The sequence below is a fragment of the Oryx dammah genome, unplaced genomic scaffold (assembly GCF_014754425.2).
Source record: "Oryx dammah isolate SB20612 unplaced genomic scaffold, SCBI_Odam_1.1 HiC_scaffold_25, whole genome shotgun sequence".
Lineage (NCBI taxonomy): Eukaryota > Metazoa > Chordata > Mammalia > Artiodactyla > Bovidae > Oryx > Oryx dammah.
The window spans coordinates 21,285,662-21,303,255 of record NW_024070209.1 but is presented as its reverse complement, the minus strand read 5'-3'; the positions used below and the strand labels follow the sequence as shown (position 1 = coordinate 21,303,255).

The window sequence follows — 17,594 nt, the reverse complement described above, 5'->3', positions numbered from 1 at the left end:
AATTTAGAGCAGTGTTAATTAAGAGATGGCCATACCAGACCACCTGGCCTGCCTCTTGAGAAACCTGTATGCAGGTCAGGAAGCAACAGTTAGAACTGGACATGGAACAACAGACTGGTTCTAAATAGGAAAAGGAGTACGTCAAGGCTGTATATTGTCACCCTGCTTATTTAACTTATATGCAGAGAACATCGTGAAAAACACTGGGCTGGAGGAAGCAGAAGCTGGAATCAAGATTGCTAGGAGAAATAACAGTAACCTCAGATATGCAGATGACACCACCCTTATGGCAGAAAGTGAAGAAGAACTGAAGAGCCTCTTGAGGAAAGTGAAAGAGGAGAGTGAAAAAGTTGGTTTAAAGCTCAACATTCAGAAAATGAAGATCATGGCATCCAGTCCCGTAACTTCATGGGAAATGGATGGGGAAACAGTGTCAGACTTTATTTTGGGGGGCTCCAAAATCACTGCAGATGGTGATTGCAGCCATGAAATTCAAAGACACTTACTCCTTGGAAGGAAAGTTATGACCGACCTAAGTAGCATATTAAAAAGCAGAGACATTACTTTGCCAACAAAGGTCCGTCTAGTCAAGGCTATGGTTTTTCCAGTGGTCATGTATGGATGTGAGAGTTGGACTATAAAGAAACCTGAGTGCTGAAGAATTGATGTTTTTGAACTGTGGTGTTGGAGAAGACTCTTGAGAGTCCCTTGGACTGCAAGGAAATCCAACCAGTCCATCCTAAAGGAGATCAGTCCTGGGTGTTAATCGGAAGGACTGATGTTGAAGCTGAAACTCCAATACTTGGGCCACCTGATGTGAAGAGCTGACTCATCTGAAAAGACCCTGATGCTGGGAGGGATTGGGGGCAGGAGGAGAAGGGAATGACAGAGGATGAGAGGGTTGGGTGGTATCACCGACTCAATGGACATGGGTTTGGGTGGAGTCTGGGAGTTGGTGATGGACAGGGGGGCCTGGCGTGCTGCGGTTCATGGGATTGCGAAGAGTAGAACACTGCTGAGCGACTGAACTGAACTGAATCTAGTTGATGATACTAATTTTAAAAACCCCACTAACTGAATACTTACTGTACTGTAAATTACTATTCAAAGCATTTTACCTAAATTAATTCATTGTATTTTCAGATAGACATTTTGATCTAGATACTATTGTAATTCCCACTTTACAGATATGGAAACTGAAGCTTAGGGATATCATAGTAACTGATTGAAGGCCACATCACTTACAGTGGCAGAGGCTGCTTCGCAGCTTGAAATCATTTTGCTATACTGCCTCTGGGTAGAAGCTCTGTCTCTTAGACCTAGCCCTTGAAGAGCTTTGTGAATTACATGCAAAATAGGGTTTGCAATTAGTTTATGGTTTTCTTATGTCATTTACAACTCCAGACTTAAAATTTTGTCATTTTGAAAGACTTAAAGTGTTATTTAACTATCCTAATTAAAACATTTGATGGCTAAAATCATTCTGTTAATTGTTTATATTAGCTAACCATACTTTTCATTTTCTCTGGTTTTATGCTTTGATAATTCTGAGGGTAGTTTTTTCAACTTGATATAATAGGAAAGGGAAATGATTAGAAGGTACTACCTTACAACTTTTGAGGAGAGTAAATTTTCTGCTGAATCACTTTTACCATAGTAATCTATCAGTAACCATATTTCCATCTCATTAGCTTTAAGAAGGCTCTTGAGTTTTTAAGCTTAAAGAATATAATACAGGAGGTATGCTGCATGAATGGGCAGGGAAAAGAAGTAAGGGACCTTCAGGAATGCTGTGAATTCTCTCTTACATTCCTGAATACCAGAGTTTTGTAAATTGCTCCTAATGATAAAACCCTCACACCTGGTCTGATACAGGCTTAGTCTCCCAAAAGTGTAAATGTGTTTGCCAGTACACCACTGGAGAACAGGTCCTTCAGGTAAGTGAGTGTCTTCTGTGGAAGCAAAGTGCTGCTACATTCATGTATTCACATCACATGCATGCATGCTTTTGCAGAGATCCAACATGCTGAGTTTCATTTCGTAGGATTGCCTGAGAGCATGATGTTTTTTAAAGTGTGTCACCTTTCTTAAGAAAAAGAAAATATAATTTCAGGTGTCAGGTAAAATAGTCCAGGTAAAAATGTAAATCCTGGAAACCCTTGAGTGTGACCCTGCAATTATTGTTTCGTCAGTTCTATTGTGACATTTCATGGTGGGTTGTCCTTTGTTTGAATTGATATTTTTTCAGTAAATGCTAGAATTTATTTTGTTCATTTAAAATACATGTATAAAGACATGAGCAGCAGGAAATAGAGATACCTCATCAAATGATGTTTTATGGTATAGAGATGATCGTTGTAGCAAATTTTTAGTGAGTAATAAAAGTATTTATTTGAAAATTTTATATATAAGGTTAATGTGATTAAAAAAAAACTGTACTTGGTATTTCTTTGCTTTATTCACATTATTTTTAATTTTTACTTTTCTCCTAAGGAGTCTTCTGAAGTCTGTTGAAGAAGAATTACATCAGCGGTAACTTTAATTTTTAATTAAGTTTGAAATATTTTATGTTACAGATGAGTGAAGTCCATTTGCCCCCTTCTCTGTTATATAGCCTAAGAGTGTTTTGTTGTTGTTTTAATATTCTGAATCCTATAAAGACACAGAAATAAAATTCTGTCCTGTGTTAGCTCTTGTTGTGTTTTCTAAAATTTCTCCTTAAGCTCTTTGGTAAAGTCCGTTTAGTAACAGTGGAATTACCCTTTTTTATCCCTAGAGGGCATGTGGCACATTTAGAAGATGATGAAGGAGATGATGATGAATCTAAAAAGTGAGTTCTGTTTCCATTTTTAGTAAAAGAAAGAGTGTCATTTAACCTGATGGACTAAATCTGACGGATTGATATTGAAGTCATTTTACTATCTTTTATAATATAGTATCGTGGGTTATACCAGTTTCTTTCCTTTTCTCTGTTCTAGCTGTATTAGTTCAGGCATCCTTAACACAATACCGTAGACTGGGATTTCTTTCTCATGGTTTTGGAGGCTGGGCTGCCGGTCAGTTTACTTCCTGCTGAGAGCTCTCCTCCAGGCTTGCAGAAGGCTGCCATCTCAGTATATCCTTAGATTTCCCTCAGTGTGTGCGTACAGACAGAGAAATCTCTCTTCCTCTCTTTATAAGGCCACCAATCCTGTTGGATTAGGGCCTCATTCTTATGACCTTAGTCAAATGAGCTTAATTACCTCCCAAAAGCACTGTCTCCAAATATAATCAGTCATATTGGAGTTAGGACTTTAACATATAAATTCTGAGGAGACACAGTTCAGTCCAAAATGTCTTATTAACTCCTTCCAGCATCAACTCTAAAGTCCAAAGACTCGTCTAAATATCATCTAAATCAGTCTGATTTAGATCTCATGATCCCTAGATCACCTTCAGGATTTGTTTTTTCCTTTTTTTGAAGAAGCATACATGTTTGGAAAGCCCTGTCATCCTGTCCACAGCCCCCCTTCATTCTGTCTTGTGCATCTTCCATTCAAGCTGCCAGTGTTTGTTCTGGCACAATCCCATGAATGCTTCTCTGAGTGATAGTTCAGGCATAAATGTAGTGTTCTCTCCAGTGCATGCTTTCTGATGCCATCCATTTCTGAGCTAATACGGATAGGCTGAGAATTTTTCAGATTTTGGCTCCTTTTTGCTTAGTAATTCCTTCTTCAGTTCATCTCTCTTCTCTCATTTCACTGTAAGCAATCAGAAGGAACCAAGCCACTCCTTCAGCGGTTTCCTTCGAAATCTCCTCAGCTAAGTTACCTAGTTTCATCCCTTGCAGATTTTCCTTCCCCAGAACACTAGAACAACACAATTCAGCCAAGTTCTCTGCCACTTTTTATGAAGGATTACCTGTCCTCCATCTCCCAGTAACTGCATTTCCATTTTGAAACCTCGCCAGAATAGCCTTTAATGTTCACATTTCTACCAACATTCTCTTAATGACTGTTTGTGAATTCTCTGAGAAGATGGAGCTTTCTCACCAGCTCTCCTGTTTTCTCACTGACCTCTCACTCTTAGCATCCATATTTAACTCTTACAGTCTTTGCTTATTACTCAGTCCCAAAACTATTTCCACATTTTTAGGTATTTGTGCAGTAGCACCCCACTTCTTGGTACCAAAATATGTTTCAGCTCAGGTTTCCATGATGAAATATCATAGACTGAGTGGCTTGAGCGACAGAGATTGGTCACAGTTCTGGAGGCTGGGATGTTCAAGACAAGGTACCTGCAGATTCAGTTCCCAGTGAAGCCCTCTTCTTGGCTTGTAGACAGTGGACTTCTTGCTTTGTCCTCACACAGCCTTTTCTCAGTCTGTGCACACACACAGAGAGAAGGAGATCTCGTCCTCATCTGACAAAGCTACCAATCCTATTGGATCAGCTCCCTACCCATATGACCTCATTTAACCTCAGTTACCTCCTAGAAGCCCTATATCCAAACACAAGCACATTGGGGGTTAGAGTTTCAACCTACGAATTTTCTGTGGACACAGTTCAGTCCATAGCAGGAGTTGATTAAAAAAAATAATAACTTTGAAAAATGTTTACAGAGACAGTAGACATATCCTGTGATTTAATGTTACAAATTACTAATTGGTAGCTGCTAGAATTATTACTGTAACTACAAAGAGTCTTACTATATGGTTGATTAAATTTCATCTGATATGTTTCAAGTAAGCACATCCTTTGGGTACAATTTTTTTTCTCTCTTTTTTTTACAATTGTATTTTTAAGGGAAGAATATTTTTCCCTTCTCTATTTATTGATGTTAGTTTTTGAGAGAGGAGAGGGAGTTTGTTTTTGTTTTTTGTAAGAAGGATGCAGTTTCCTGGTAGAGTGACAAAAACACCTGAGAAGCCACTGGAACATTGATTTTCTTTACTGCCTCACCACTATGCGACCTTGGGCTGGGTCACTTAACCTCTCTGAGCCTCAGTCTCTTCAGCTGAGAATTTATGCTCAATAATCTTTTAATTTTAGTTCAGTCCTGACTTGTGACGAATCTCAGTTTCAATCAAGTAAATTCTGCCATTAGTTTCATAGAGCATGTAAATGAAAAAAGCATGGAGCTTTTGATGAGCTTCATCAGAGATATTTCCTATCTAATAGTAGTAAAAATGAAGCTTATATCATGATATATTTTTATGTCATTTTACTGTCTTTCCTTAAACCAATTGTTGCTTGTGTTTTCATATTAATTACCTTTCAATTGATGTAAATTGGAATTATAGCTATCTTTTCCAGTACTGATTACTAAATATTATTTGGAAACAAGAAGGCATATAAACTCAGTTACTTCTCAGTAATACTTCATTCAGTTTAATGTAATTATTTCACAGAATATTTTGGAAAACACTAATCTTAGAAAAAGAAACCTATATATATAAATCATCTACATTTTTGAAAAATGAATCACATTTTAATAATGATCTATTTGCAAAATGAAGAGTTCTGATTCTCAGTGTTCATGTTTTTATAGTTCAACCATGAAAGCCAAAGTTCCACCTCCTTTGCCACCAAAGGTAAGATTTTTTTCCAGTGTGAATTGTGTATGTGTATGTTATTGTTCTGCCACTTTCATACTGTATTAGTATTGATCTGTAGCTTATTTTCACTTGGGATTCACAAAGAAAAATCTTGAAGTTACTAATCATGATATAGGTAGATGATTGTAATTGTTTTTGTCTTTTTTTTTCCAATTTATTATTTGATGTTAATTCTAAATAATAAGTTCTAGAAATTCATAAATAAAAATGATTATTTCACTTGGGTTAGAAAACTCATGTATTTAATGAGATTTTCTCTCCTCTAAATCTATAATCTACAAGTAACTGATTTCCTGAGAATGGGTAAAAAAGATAGTGACTTACCATTCAGTTCAGTTCAGTCACTCAGTTGTGCCCAGCTTTTTGTGACCCCATGAATTGCAGCACGCCAGGCCTCCCTGTCCAACATCAACTCCCGGAGCTCACTCAAACTCACATCCATCGAGTCGGTGATGCCATCCAGCCATCTCATCCTCTGTCGTCCCCTTTTTCTCCTGCCCCCAATCCCTCCCAGCACCAGAGTCTTTTCCAATGAGTCAGCTCTTCGCATGAGGTGGCCAAAGTATTGGAGTTTCAGCTTTAGCATCATTCCTTCCAAAGAACACCCAGGACTGATCTCCTTTAGAATGGACTGGCTGGATCTCCTTGCAGTCCAAGGGGCTCTCAAGAGTCGTCTCCAACACCACAGTTCAAAAGCGTCAATTCTTCAGCGTTCAGCTTTCTTCACAGTTCAACTCTCACATCCATACATGACTACTGGAAAAACCACAGCCTTGACTAGACGGACCTTTGTTGGCAAAGTAATGTCTCTGCTTTTGAATATGCTATCTAGGTTGGTCATAACTTTCCTTCCAAGGAGTAAGCATCTTTGAATTTCATGACTGCAATCACCATCTGCAGTGATTTTGGAGCCCCCCAAAATAAAGTCTGACACTGTTTCCACTGTTTCCCTATCTATTTCCCATGAAGTGATGGGACCAGATTACAGATATTTAATTTTCAGAAGATACTTTTAAATACAAAATACAAAATAGGACAGTAATTTAAAAATAAAATTTTAGCAACAAAATCTTTTTGTCAAACAAAACAAAGCATCATTAGAAAATTCCCTTCTGATCCTATGGCTAGAACTTGGCACATTCCTTGCAAAGGCCCAGGTTCAGTCCCTGGTGAGGGAACTGAGCTGTGTGGTATGACCAAAAAAAAAAAAGGAATCATAAATAATAAAAATAATCCCAACTGATAGGATATTTTATAAGTAAAATAAGTTGATAGATATGGTAATTTAAATTTATAAGTTCATATGCATAGCAAATTTTAACTGTAAAATGAACTGTTTATAAAATTAGTTGTTATTAGGTTTGAAATCAGGAGTTATAAATGAGAATTGGAGTCCAACCAGTCTAGATATCCAAAGTACTACTATATTTTGTTTTCATTTTATACTTTTAAAAAAATCATGATGCACACACATAAATAGTATTGTTCTTTTTTGTTTAGTTTTACGTTAGAAATATAGAGATCTGAATTTCAAAGAGATAAATATGGCTCAGTCTCCCTAATAAGGGACACATTGTAAAAATTTATAAATTCTGCAAGCCTTTGGCTGACTGGAGGTTTTTCCATTGTCTACACAGAAGGTCTCTCAGGTATCCTATATTGCTGAGTTTGTGTTCTCTGATTTAGTAAAATTTTAATCAGCATCTTCTGTTGCACGTCTGGAAGATTAAACATTAACATTAAAGACTTTGAGTCATCTGGAAGGGACAATTTAGAGATTAGCTTTGAAAGGAATTGAACTTTGATTAGCCTGAATGTTTAAAATAAAAGAGACTCATTTAAATTGGAGATCATAAAGACCAGAATATTTTTATTTGGCAAATTTAAGTGAGTAGGCTTGTGAGGAATTAATAGAAAGAGTAGAACAAGGTCTTTTTTCTTGAGAAAACATTTTTGTGTACATTTTTAGGATATATATTAAGATTATCTGAATCAGATAGTTGAATATGCTTGAAACTCAACTATTAAACAATTTGAAAGCCCCTGATATATAATGATATTTACTTCAGGGAAGATACTTAATATTTTTCATGTTTAGTGAAACATGAGTGATTTCTTGTTTAGTCATGGGTCTCCTTTTCTGTATTGTTTCAGCCTAAGTCCATATTCATACCACAGGAAACTCATTCTGCAGAGGATGACAATCAAGGAACAATCAAGAGGTGTCCCACATCAGAGAGCCCAGCAAGGCCATCCCAAGTACCACCTAGGCCACCACCTCCCAGGTTACCGCCTCAGAAGCCTGTGGCTTTAGGTAATGAGGACGAGGGGGTGAAATAAGAGTGTTGCCAGGTTTTCATAATGTGTAGAGAAAAGTAGAAGGACTCCTTTTAAGAGATGATTTGAAATTCCTTTGAGGAGAAGAGAAGGAACCAGTGGCTCTAGAGAGAGATGAAGTTTGCTTCTTGCTTCATAGTTTGAAGTGTTTTTATGATAGGATTACCTATGACCCAGACTGAGATATTTTGCCCCTTACTTCTCATTTCATGTCTGGCTTTCCCTATTTTGGAGAATTGTTTGTGCCCAATTTGTCATTCATCTGTAGGGTGTGGCAACAAAAGAAATTAAACTCTGAACAAACAAGGAAAATGTGTTTTGGTCCTAGGCTACTTCAGTTTGAAAAAAAGGAGAGGATGCCTTGTTGAACTCGTTTGTTTTATTTCATTTAATCATTTTTAGAAAAATTATTGTCGGTATTTGCTAGGTATTTGCCTCCAAATTAATCCTCAAAGGTGCTGTTTTAATACTGTGAAGTGTCTTATGTTTATGCAAAAGAAGCAATTAAAAAAAAGAGTAGTAATGCTCCTTGGATAACAAACAATAAATTGCCCCTTTCCTGAAAGTAGTTATGTATTCAGTACTTTTTTCTTTTTAGCACAAATATATGTACTTAGATACAACCTGAATTTTAATTTGCCTATGTGAAAAAAATAGAGATAAAACTAGAACATATATATGATTGTTACACTACTAAATATTCTGATTGGGTAATCCCAAATGAAGGCTGAAACTGTCTCAGAGATAATATATTTTTTTCCTACTTGATAAGTTTCTCAATGAAAACTTTCATGGAAATTAATCCTTTTTTTTTAAATATGTTTAAACATATCTTATTGAAGGAAATGGGGTGAGCTCCTTCCAGCTAAATGGTGAACGAGATGGTTCATTATATCAACAACAGAATGAATATAGAGGCACTAACCTTTCAAGAAAAGAAAAGAAAGATGTACCAGTAGGTATTTATGTTCATAAGCTCTACTTGTATTTGTTTCCTTTTTGACTATTAGTTTTGCAATTTTAATTAATGAAACAGTTGCAATTATATATTTTATAATTAGTATATTTATATTTTATATGTTAATAATAGGTTGTTTAAATCTTGAAAAAAATGACTTTGCTGTGATAAACAAGAATGAAGGCTTTCTACTCTTCAAATTATTTAGGCCAGTTGGTTATATTGCATATTATAAAATGTGGCCGTCAACATGCTGGTAAACACTTAATATTTTTGTGATTGTTGAGAAATATTATTCTCATCGATGAAAATGATTCTTGTACACTCCTTTTGTGGTCTCAAGAACTTATGGAAGGAAAGCCATACCTTCCACCTCAGGACAAATTTCTGTCACATAATATGTGATGTTACTACTTTTACCAAAGAAAATAGCAAACAAGGAAAATTAAGGTTATTTCTAGTAGATATAAGATACCACTTCAGGAAAGATGAAATTAGCCTCAGCAACTGTTCCTGTTAGAAAAATTAGATAAAATACTATGACGTAACTACTAGAACATCAATAGAATTTATCAAGGAGATTAAGAATTTGTGAAGAATTTACACTTAATCATCAGAAGACATTCTATAATGTCCATCATCATAGAACTTAACAGCAAAAAAATCCTTAAAATTCCCAATTCAGCAGATGTCAACAGATCATAAGTCAGTATTTTGGGGGAATTTTTTGTGTATACTAATATTTGTTATTCTTCTAGAAATTCATAGACCATTTAATATGTTTATGTGCATATAGCTATAATAACTTTGTACGCTAAACACATTGCTAGAGGTTTTTGTACTGTATCTGTTAATAAGATTTCACTATAGAATGTGACATACCATTTTTATGATTCATTTAAAGCATTTGACTGGGGTTATGCATTGTAATTTGTGAAACTTAGGACATTTTTAACAAAAGTGAAATGTCTTTTAGAAATCATAGGGTTTATGCAGTCTCTCCATCTGACTAGTGCCTCTTTCATTTCATCAGGTTAAATTTTAGCAATCCTTCTAATGTAGTAGTTTAAAAATTCAGCTTAATGACTGTAACAGTATAATAACCTTTGAGAAATGAGTACTTTTTAAAATTTTAAATTCACTTTTTCTATACTTTATTAGGATAAGGAACTAGTAGTTAAACTAACAGTCTCAGTAATTCTGAAATAAGTATGTCATGACTGTATCATAGGATAAACAGTATCCACGGTATATTGCAATGTGATTACAGTTTGTGCAGCTTCTTGAAATTATTTATAGCCACTTTTCTTGAAATTATTTACAGCCAATTCTGTCAGTACTTAAATCCAACAGTTATAACATTTAGAGCTCCCTAATTAAAAATGTTTTGCTAAAATAGATGATATATGATAATTTAGGGACATCTATATAAAATTATGTACATAAATTATTTGCAGAATGAAAAAAAATTATCAGAAATTGATGGCAGTATGTACATCCTCATAAACATATCTCCAAAGTAAAATTTCATAGTCTTAATTTTAGAAATGTCTAAAAGTTACTCATATAAATAGTATTATACAGAATATTTCATTTGTTTCATGTATATGAAATCAGTTAACAGTAGCTTTAAATTTTTTATCTCATTTAAATAATTCTGATTTATATTAAACTGAGAAAAATTTATAATGTCATTCCTTAAAATACTGTTATTAAGACTAAAAGAAACTAGACTATCAGAAAGCTTATGTTTAAATTACAATCTCTCCCAAGGAGATTCTTTCTCCAGGGATAAATCATAAAATTGAAAATAATTTATTCTCCAGGGGTAAATCATATACCACAGGAATGTAGCCCCTTGGCAAAATATCTGGAACTCTTGAGGATGTTGTCATAGATGAGTGATGTGATTGTTTTTGCTCTCCTTACATTATCATTATACTCTGACCAATGATTCATGCATTTGAGTCCATCAGAGTTTAAAACTTCAATGGACAAAGCACTTGGTAAATGAGGTTAAAAATCTACAGACTAGGAGAAAACATTTATAATATATAGCAGATAAAGTATTTAAGTCTAATTTATATAAAGAGCTCCAAAAAATAAATAACTCAGTTTAAAAAAAAAAAGGCGAGGCAGGGAGGGGAGAATTCACAGAAGAGGAAATATAGTTAGCCAGTAAACATTTCTTTAAAAAGGTTCTCAACCTTCCTAGATGTCAGAGGCATGCAAATTAATCAGAAACAAAGGGGAAAACTTTTTTTACTCCTGTACAAACTGTTAGCAGTTTGATAACATTGTCTGTGAGACTGTGAAGAACCAAGATTCATACATTGCTGATGGGAGTGATACAAAATGGGCACTTGGAAAGGCAGTTTAGCAGTCAGTATCCACTAAAATGCAAAAGCTACAGACCCCGTGTTCCAGTGTTTTCACTTCTCACAGCATATTCTTTAAAAAAAACCATTCATACATTGTGTAGTAAAGTATATGCGAGGATGATGATTTCCACATTGTTGTTGTAGAAAATAATCTAAATATCCAACAACAGGAAGTAGCTAAAGTTTGTTATATTCATACTGTGCTGCAATTAAAGCCAATGGCAAACAGGTCTGGAAGGATACACAAATACCTGAGTATTTTGTAATGTAGTATGATTACCTAGAGAAAGATTTGGAAGAGTACACAATAAACCATTTGGAGAGGGCAGGTTCTAGGACTAAGTGGACTGTGGAAGGATATAGGGATCTTCAATATTATCTATAATGTTTTGTTTGACAAAGAAATGTATTCATGTATTTTATTGGGACAACACATGAGTTTGAAATAACAGTGTTGATATATCAAATAAGAAGTATAATCATGCATGTGTTCTTTTTCTAGAAGCCTATTAGTAATGGCCTACCCCCAACACCTAAAGTGCATGTAAGTATAAATATCAAATAGGCTAAGTTTTCAAACTGAATACAATGACATATAAACCCCCAACACCTAAAGTGCATGTAAGTATAAATATCAAATAGGCTAAGTTTTCAAACTAAATACAATGACATATAATTTCTTGAGTACGTGCCTTTGATTTTTTTGCCTGTTTGAAAGAACCCCCATTATATTACTGAAAAAAATCTTAAAAGTTGCTAATTTAAATATTAATTATATTTGAAAAGTATAGCTTTTCAAAATAATTATGATATATTATACATTTTATAGCTTCTTTATTTGAAAATTACTAGTGTTTTTGTACATAATTTTGAAGGAATGTGAAAAATGCAGTTACCAAAAACAGAATTTTAGAACTAAAAGGAGCATTGAAGGAGCATCTGGGCCTAACTTTATTTTGTCCATGGGTAAAACTGAGACCCTTTGGATCCACTTTGGGTCCAGAATCCTGTTTGCTTAAAAACATGGAGAACTCATGGCTCCTGATTCCTTTTCTCTCTTCAGTCCCCAAGTCTGGGGAAGGAGCATTCAGCTCCTTTGGAAGCTGACCCACAGGGAGCATGGGGTCACAGAGTTGGACACGACTATCACTCACTCACTCAAAACTGAGACCCAAAGATACTAGTCACCAAAATCACAAACCGCCACCCAGCTCTAACCAGAACTAAAACTAGACCTTAGATGTCCTATATTATAGTCCTTGTCATTTTATATATATATACACACACACACCATGCTGTCTTTTTCAGGATTAAAATTAGATTGTGCTCAGTCATGTCAGACTCTTTGCAACCCCATGAACTGTAGCCCGCCAGGCTGCTCTATCCATGGAATTCTCCAGGCAAGAATACTGGAGTGGGTTGCCATTTCCTTCTCCAGAGGATTTTCCCAACCCAGGGATCAAACCCATGGCTCCTACATTGGCAGGTGGATTCTTTATCACTGAGCCACCAGGGAACCCCTTAAAATTATATTAACTCAGTTTAATTTTAGTTAAATATGGATAGAACTACATTTTGCTGATCTCAGTCTATAGCCTGAAACTTCAAATAACACTAGTTCAGACAGTATCCGTAGTTTTTCTAGTTTGTAACCTCTCAAGTCTACTTTTTAGCCCTTTTACTTTTTAACTCTACTATTAGTATAAAAATCTGAGTAATTATACCTCGTCTTACAAAAAGAAGTTTTGAGTGTTGAGGGCTTCCAGGTCTAGGAGATACATATGTATGATCGGGGTGAGATTTATTGTTGGGCTGCAGGATGAAACTCCTTTATCAGGTATGCAGTTGACAGGGAAGAGCTGATAACTGTGGACCAACTGTACAAGTTAGCTTTAGGTTGGGACTGGTTTGATTGTTATGTACCTCATTCTGTCATTTAGATTTTTAGGAGTTTAGCAGTACCTTAACATAAGAATTTGGTGTACCTATCTTAAAGGATAATTATCAGGATTAGTTAAGTGATAGAATTTCTGCCCTATACCATAGGAACATTCTTATTGGTCTTCTGCCATGCACTGGTATTGCCAGGCTGTTGTTCTTATTGAAGAACTAAAATCTTAAAAATACTGGTTGCTAGGTTTCTATACATAAAAAGGAAATTTTAAGATCAAATATTTTGATTATGTTCATATTTTTAATCCATTGTAGTCAACAATAATCACTCATTGTATTGTCTCTGTGTTTGTGAAGAAAATATTTCTGCTGTAAAATGAGGCACAGTAGAATTCCCCAGTGGTCCATTGTAGGACAAGGTGCTTTCACCACCATGGGCCTAGGTTTGATCCCTGGTTGGGAAACTAAGATCTCACAAGCTCTATAGCATGGCCAGAAGGAAAAAGAAATGAGCCACAGTGCTGTTCTTCTGATCAAATGCTTCTGTATCCTTTTTCCCCTCCAAGTTATTTATTCTAACCAGAACAGTCATTTCAAAATTAGCATCTTACTCTTTGAAGATCAAAAAACATTCAGATGAGTGATATGAGTGATATTATATTTCATTATAAGATATTTATTATCTGAAAAGTTTGTAAATGAGCTTGATAAATAAATATTAACATCAAAGAATAAAGCTTTTTGTTGACTTCTTCCATGGAGAATAATCAGATTGCTCAATTTTTTTTTTGTAAAGTGCATCTCTCTGTTTTGAGATTAAAGTACATATATGAGTTTCAAATCAACTGTACCTCTTCAATTTATAATATGAAATTCAGTGATTAATGCTATTTTTAGGCTCATGAAACCAAGTAAGAAAATTTTCACCTTTGTAGAGAGATTATGGTTTTCCTTACCAGAGAATATTGTATTAGTCTTAATGTGGGATATGTAAGTAATACTTCTATAAGCAAATTATTGTGCAGAATAAATTGCTGTTATTGCTTTGTTTATTTGAGAAGATAGGAAGAATAAAGTGACTTTTAAGTAAAATCATATCCAACAGTCCTTGTGCCTGGAACCTCCTTGATATCACTGTAAGGCAAGTGAGTAGGACTTGATAGATTCATTTAGTTATTTTTTGTTTTTCCAGATGGGTGCCTGTTTTTCGAAGGTTTTTAATGGATGTCCCTTGAAAATTCACTGTGCAACATCATGGATAAATCCAGACACAAGAGGTAGTACTATCTGTTTTTATCTTTCTGATTGCTTGGTGTTTTCATGAGGCTAGAACAGCACTCAGTTTTAATCACTTTATGCATATCTTTCTAAAAAATTAATTTTATTATAATTAAAAAAACATTCAAGGTAAATATGTTTCTTTGTGTTATTAGCAGTGTTTGAGGTGACACATGATATTAAAATTTTACTGTATAGTCACCATGAAAAGGCAGTGGCAACCCACTCCAGTACTCTTGCCTGGAAAATCCCATGGATGGAGGAGCCTGGTGGGCTTCAGTCCATGGGGTCGCTGAGAGTTGGATACGAGACAGTGACTTCACTTTCACGCATTAGAGAAGGAAATGGCACCCCACTCCAGTGTTCTTGCCTGGAGAATCCCAGGGATGGCGGAGCCTGGTGGGCTGCCGTCTATGGAGTTGTACAGAGTCAGACACGACTGAAGTGACTCAGCAGCAGCACCACCATATCAATATATTGAAACCGTACACTCTGTGCCATCTATCTGTATAAAGATGTACATAGATACACATGTACACACATGTGTACATGCTCGCTGTCTCTGCACACACACACAGATTTCCTAAAGCTTTTACATAGCCAAGATGTGGGTAAGAAAATGGCACTCAGAAAGGCTCATTGTTTCACAGTCAGTCGGTAGTAGAGCTGCAGTTTGAACCCAGTTCAGTCCTGTCTGAGCACAAAGTTTATGCCTTTAATCTCCCAGTACTAACCCTAAATACTGGGCAGTTGAGGAATGCTCTTGACATTCTAAGTTGTTCGTAGGATGCTTCAGCTTAGTCTGGAAAAGTTCTTCACCTACTTTTTGATATGATCATAAAATGTGATCGAACAGGACGATGACCAGACTTGTAATATCTTCTAAAAGATACTGAACACCCTAGCAGGTATCCAAGTTTAGTTAACTTTTTAAAGAGGCAGTAGTCAGATCTTGGTTTTTTGATGCTATGCTTATAACAGACCATCTGCAAAAATATTTTGAGTTTTCATCAACTGTTCCTGTTTACATTCTATGTGTCATTTGCACATGATCCTCTCCAAGAGGGAATTTAGAAAAGGAGTTGCAGATTCTCTATCAGTCCTTAGCACCCTCCAATGAATGAGGAGTCCTAACATGCCGTTCTTCAGAACCTGTTTTCCTAAAAAGTTTTTTTCACTGCTTTAAGGCTAATATCTGCATATAAATCAATTCTTTGAGCTACAGTTTCTAACTACTTACTTGCATTAAAATAAGAAATACTGCTTTATAGACAACAGCAATTTTTTTCATGTTAATGCATATATATATATACACACACACTAAATGTTAGATTATAAAAGTCTTTTGTAAAAGAATTTTATACATCAAAATCAGTGGATTATTTTTGTCATTTCAGATCAGTACTTGATATTTGGTGCCGAAGAGGGGATTTATACCTTGAATCTCAATGAACTTCATGAAACATCAATGGAACAGGTATGTTTTTCTGTGTTTCTCCCTTTAAAAAAAAAAAATCTTAATTTATTATACATAGACACTAAATAAGGAATAAGTTTCAGTGCTGTGATTTGCTGCTATCTCTTGTTTAGAAAACCTTCCTAGAGCATGTCCTATTTACTCGGTGCTGGAGACGTACTCAAATTTTCCACAGTTTGTTGTGATCCACACGGTCGTTATTCACAGTAGTGCTCACTTTCAGGTGGCTCATGATCTAACAGAGAAAATAGACCTGTAAACCAGTAACTGCAACGTATTGTACTTCCAGTTAGATGTCACACTAGGCGTGAGTACAAAGTGTAACCCCCAGAGGTGGTCATCTTAGCACCACCTGTGGAGAGAGGAGGAGAGACATTTAAGATGGACCATAAATGATGATGAACAGGAGGTTGACAGACAGACAAGAGAAACAGAAACTGCATGGCACGAGTAGGGAGCTAGGAAGGGTCAGTTCAGCTGGAGTGCCCAATGAGAATAGAATAATAACAGTGAAGGTGGATGAGCAAGCAGGTGCCACACCCCAGAGCTTTGTGTACCATGCTGATGATCAGTAATGAATGCTGTATATATGTCCTTTATGATGTATAGGTTTTCAGCATTTTCTCTCAGCCTTTTTTCCTCCATACTTTGTGTTTCCATACTCTTATGTTTTACGACACTGTGATCTTTTTTCCTCTCTTCTGCTCCAGAAGCCAGGCATGTCCATACGCCCAGATAAGACCATTTTTTGGAAGTACACAGGAGAGTTTTAATTATTGAAAACTCAAGAACCAAAATAAAGGAATAGACATTGTTTGAAAATGTCCTTTTCCTTGTGTAGTTTGAGATTACATAGTCTGTACCATAAGGAGAATAGAGCTAATCATACAATGTAGGAACTTAGATAATGAAATTACACTAATTTATTTTTCTTCCATATAAATATGTGTATGTAGCAGCTTGTTTTAAATGCCTTATAAAATGAGTTTCTATGAAAAATAAATTTCTTTTTAAAAACTGGCCTAATGGTATGACAGCTACATGGTTAATATGTGAATATTTACATTGCTGTTATCTATTATCTTCTGTAAACTTTGTGCTTTTTTTATCAGCTATTTCCCCGAAGGTGTACATGGTTGTATGTAATGAACAATTGCTTACTGTCAATATCTGGTAAGTCTTTTAGTTTTTAAAAACCTTACAGTTGTTCCTATTTATGTTATCAGCTTTTGTGAAACATTTATTTTTCTCTACAGGTAAAGCTTCTCAGCTTTATTCTCATAATTTACCAGGGCTTTTTGATTATGCAAGACAAATGCAAAAGTTACCCGTTTCTATTCCAGCACACAAACTTCCTGACAGGATACTGCCAAGGTAACTGTACATTTAATTATGTTTTCATCCTTAGAGATAATATGTGAATTCATTCATAAAAAAAAAAATAGATATAGTACAGAAATTGAAAAAAGCTCTCAGCTTGGGTTTGTAGAAATCATGTGTAATGAAAAAACTGTAAAGAGTAACATATTTTCACAAGTGTCTATCATATTCTAAAATTTTCTACTTTATACTTTTCCACTTATATCATAACATTTTCTTTCTGAACTGTTTTTCTACAACATTAAAACTAATTTTTTTCCCTCTAGTTTGCTTGTAATTTTATATCACATATAA

The 17,594-nt window shown here is 35.2% G+C and overlaps 1 protein-coding gene across 5 annotated transcripts in view; it reads left to right on the top strand.

Annotated features, from left to right (window-relative positions):
• The window catches only part of MAP4K3 (mitogen-activated protein kinase kinase kinase kinase 3), a 184,293-nt gene that overhangs the window by 144,974 nt on the left and 21,725 nt on the right, over window positions 1-17,594 (top strand). For all 5 annotated transcript variants that reach the window (XM_040224684.1, XM_040224687.1, XM_040224685.1 and 2 more), the window contains 10 exons: window positions 2,494-2,532; window positions 2,777-2,830; window positions 5,530-5,572; window positions 7,751-7,910; window positions 8,776-8,888; window positions 11,775-11,816; window positions 14,358-14,442; window positions 15,841-15,920; window positions 17,033-17,093; window positions 17,177-17,294. In XM_040224684.1, the coding sequence (XP_040080618.1) occupies window positions 2,494-2,532; window positions 2,777-2,830; window positions 5,530-5,572; window positions 7,751-7,910; window positions 8,776-8,888; window positions 11,775-11,816; window positions 14,358-14,442; window positions 15,841-15,920; window positions 17,033-17,093; window positions 17,177-17,294 (795 nt within the window). The remainder of the gene's footprint in view (window positions 1-2,493; window positions 2,533-2,776; window positions 2,831-5,529; window positions 5,573-7,750; window positions 7,911-8,775; window positions 8,889-11,774; window positions 11,817-14,357; window positions 14,443-15,840; window positions 15,921-17,032; window positions 17,094-17,176; window positions 17,295-17,594) is intronic.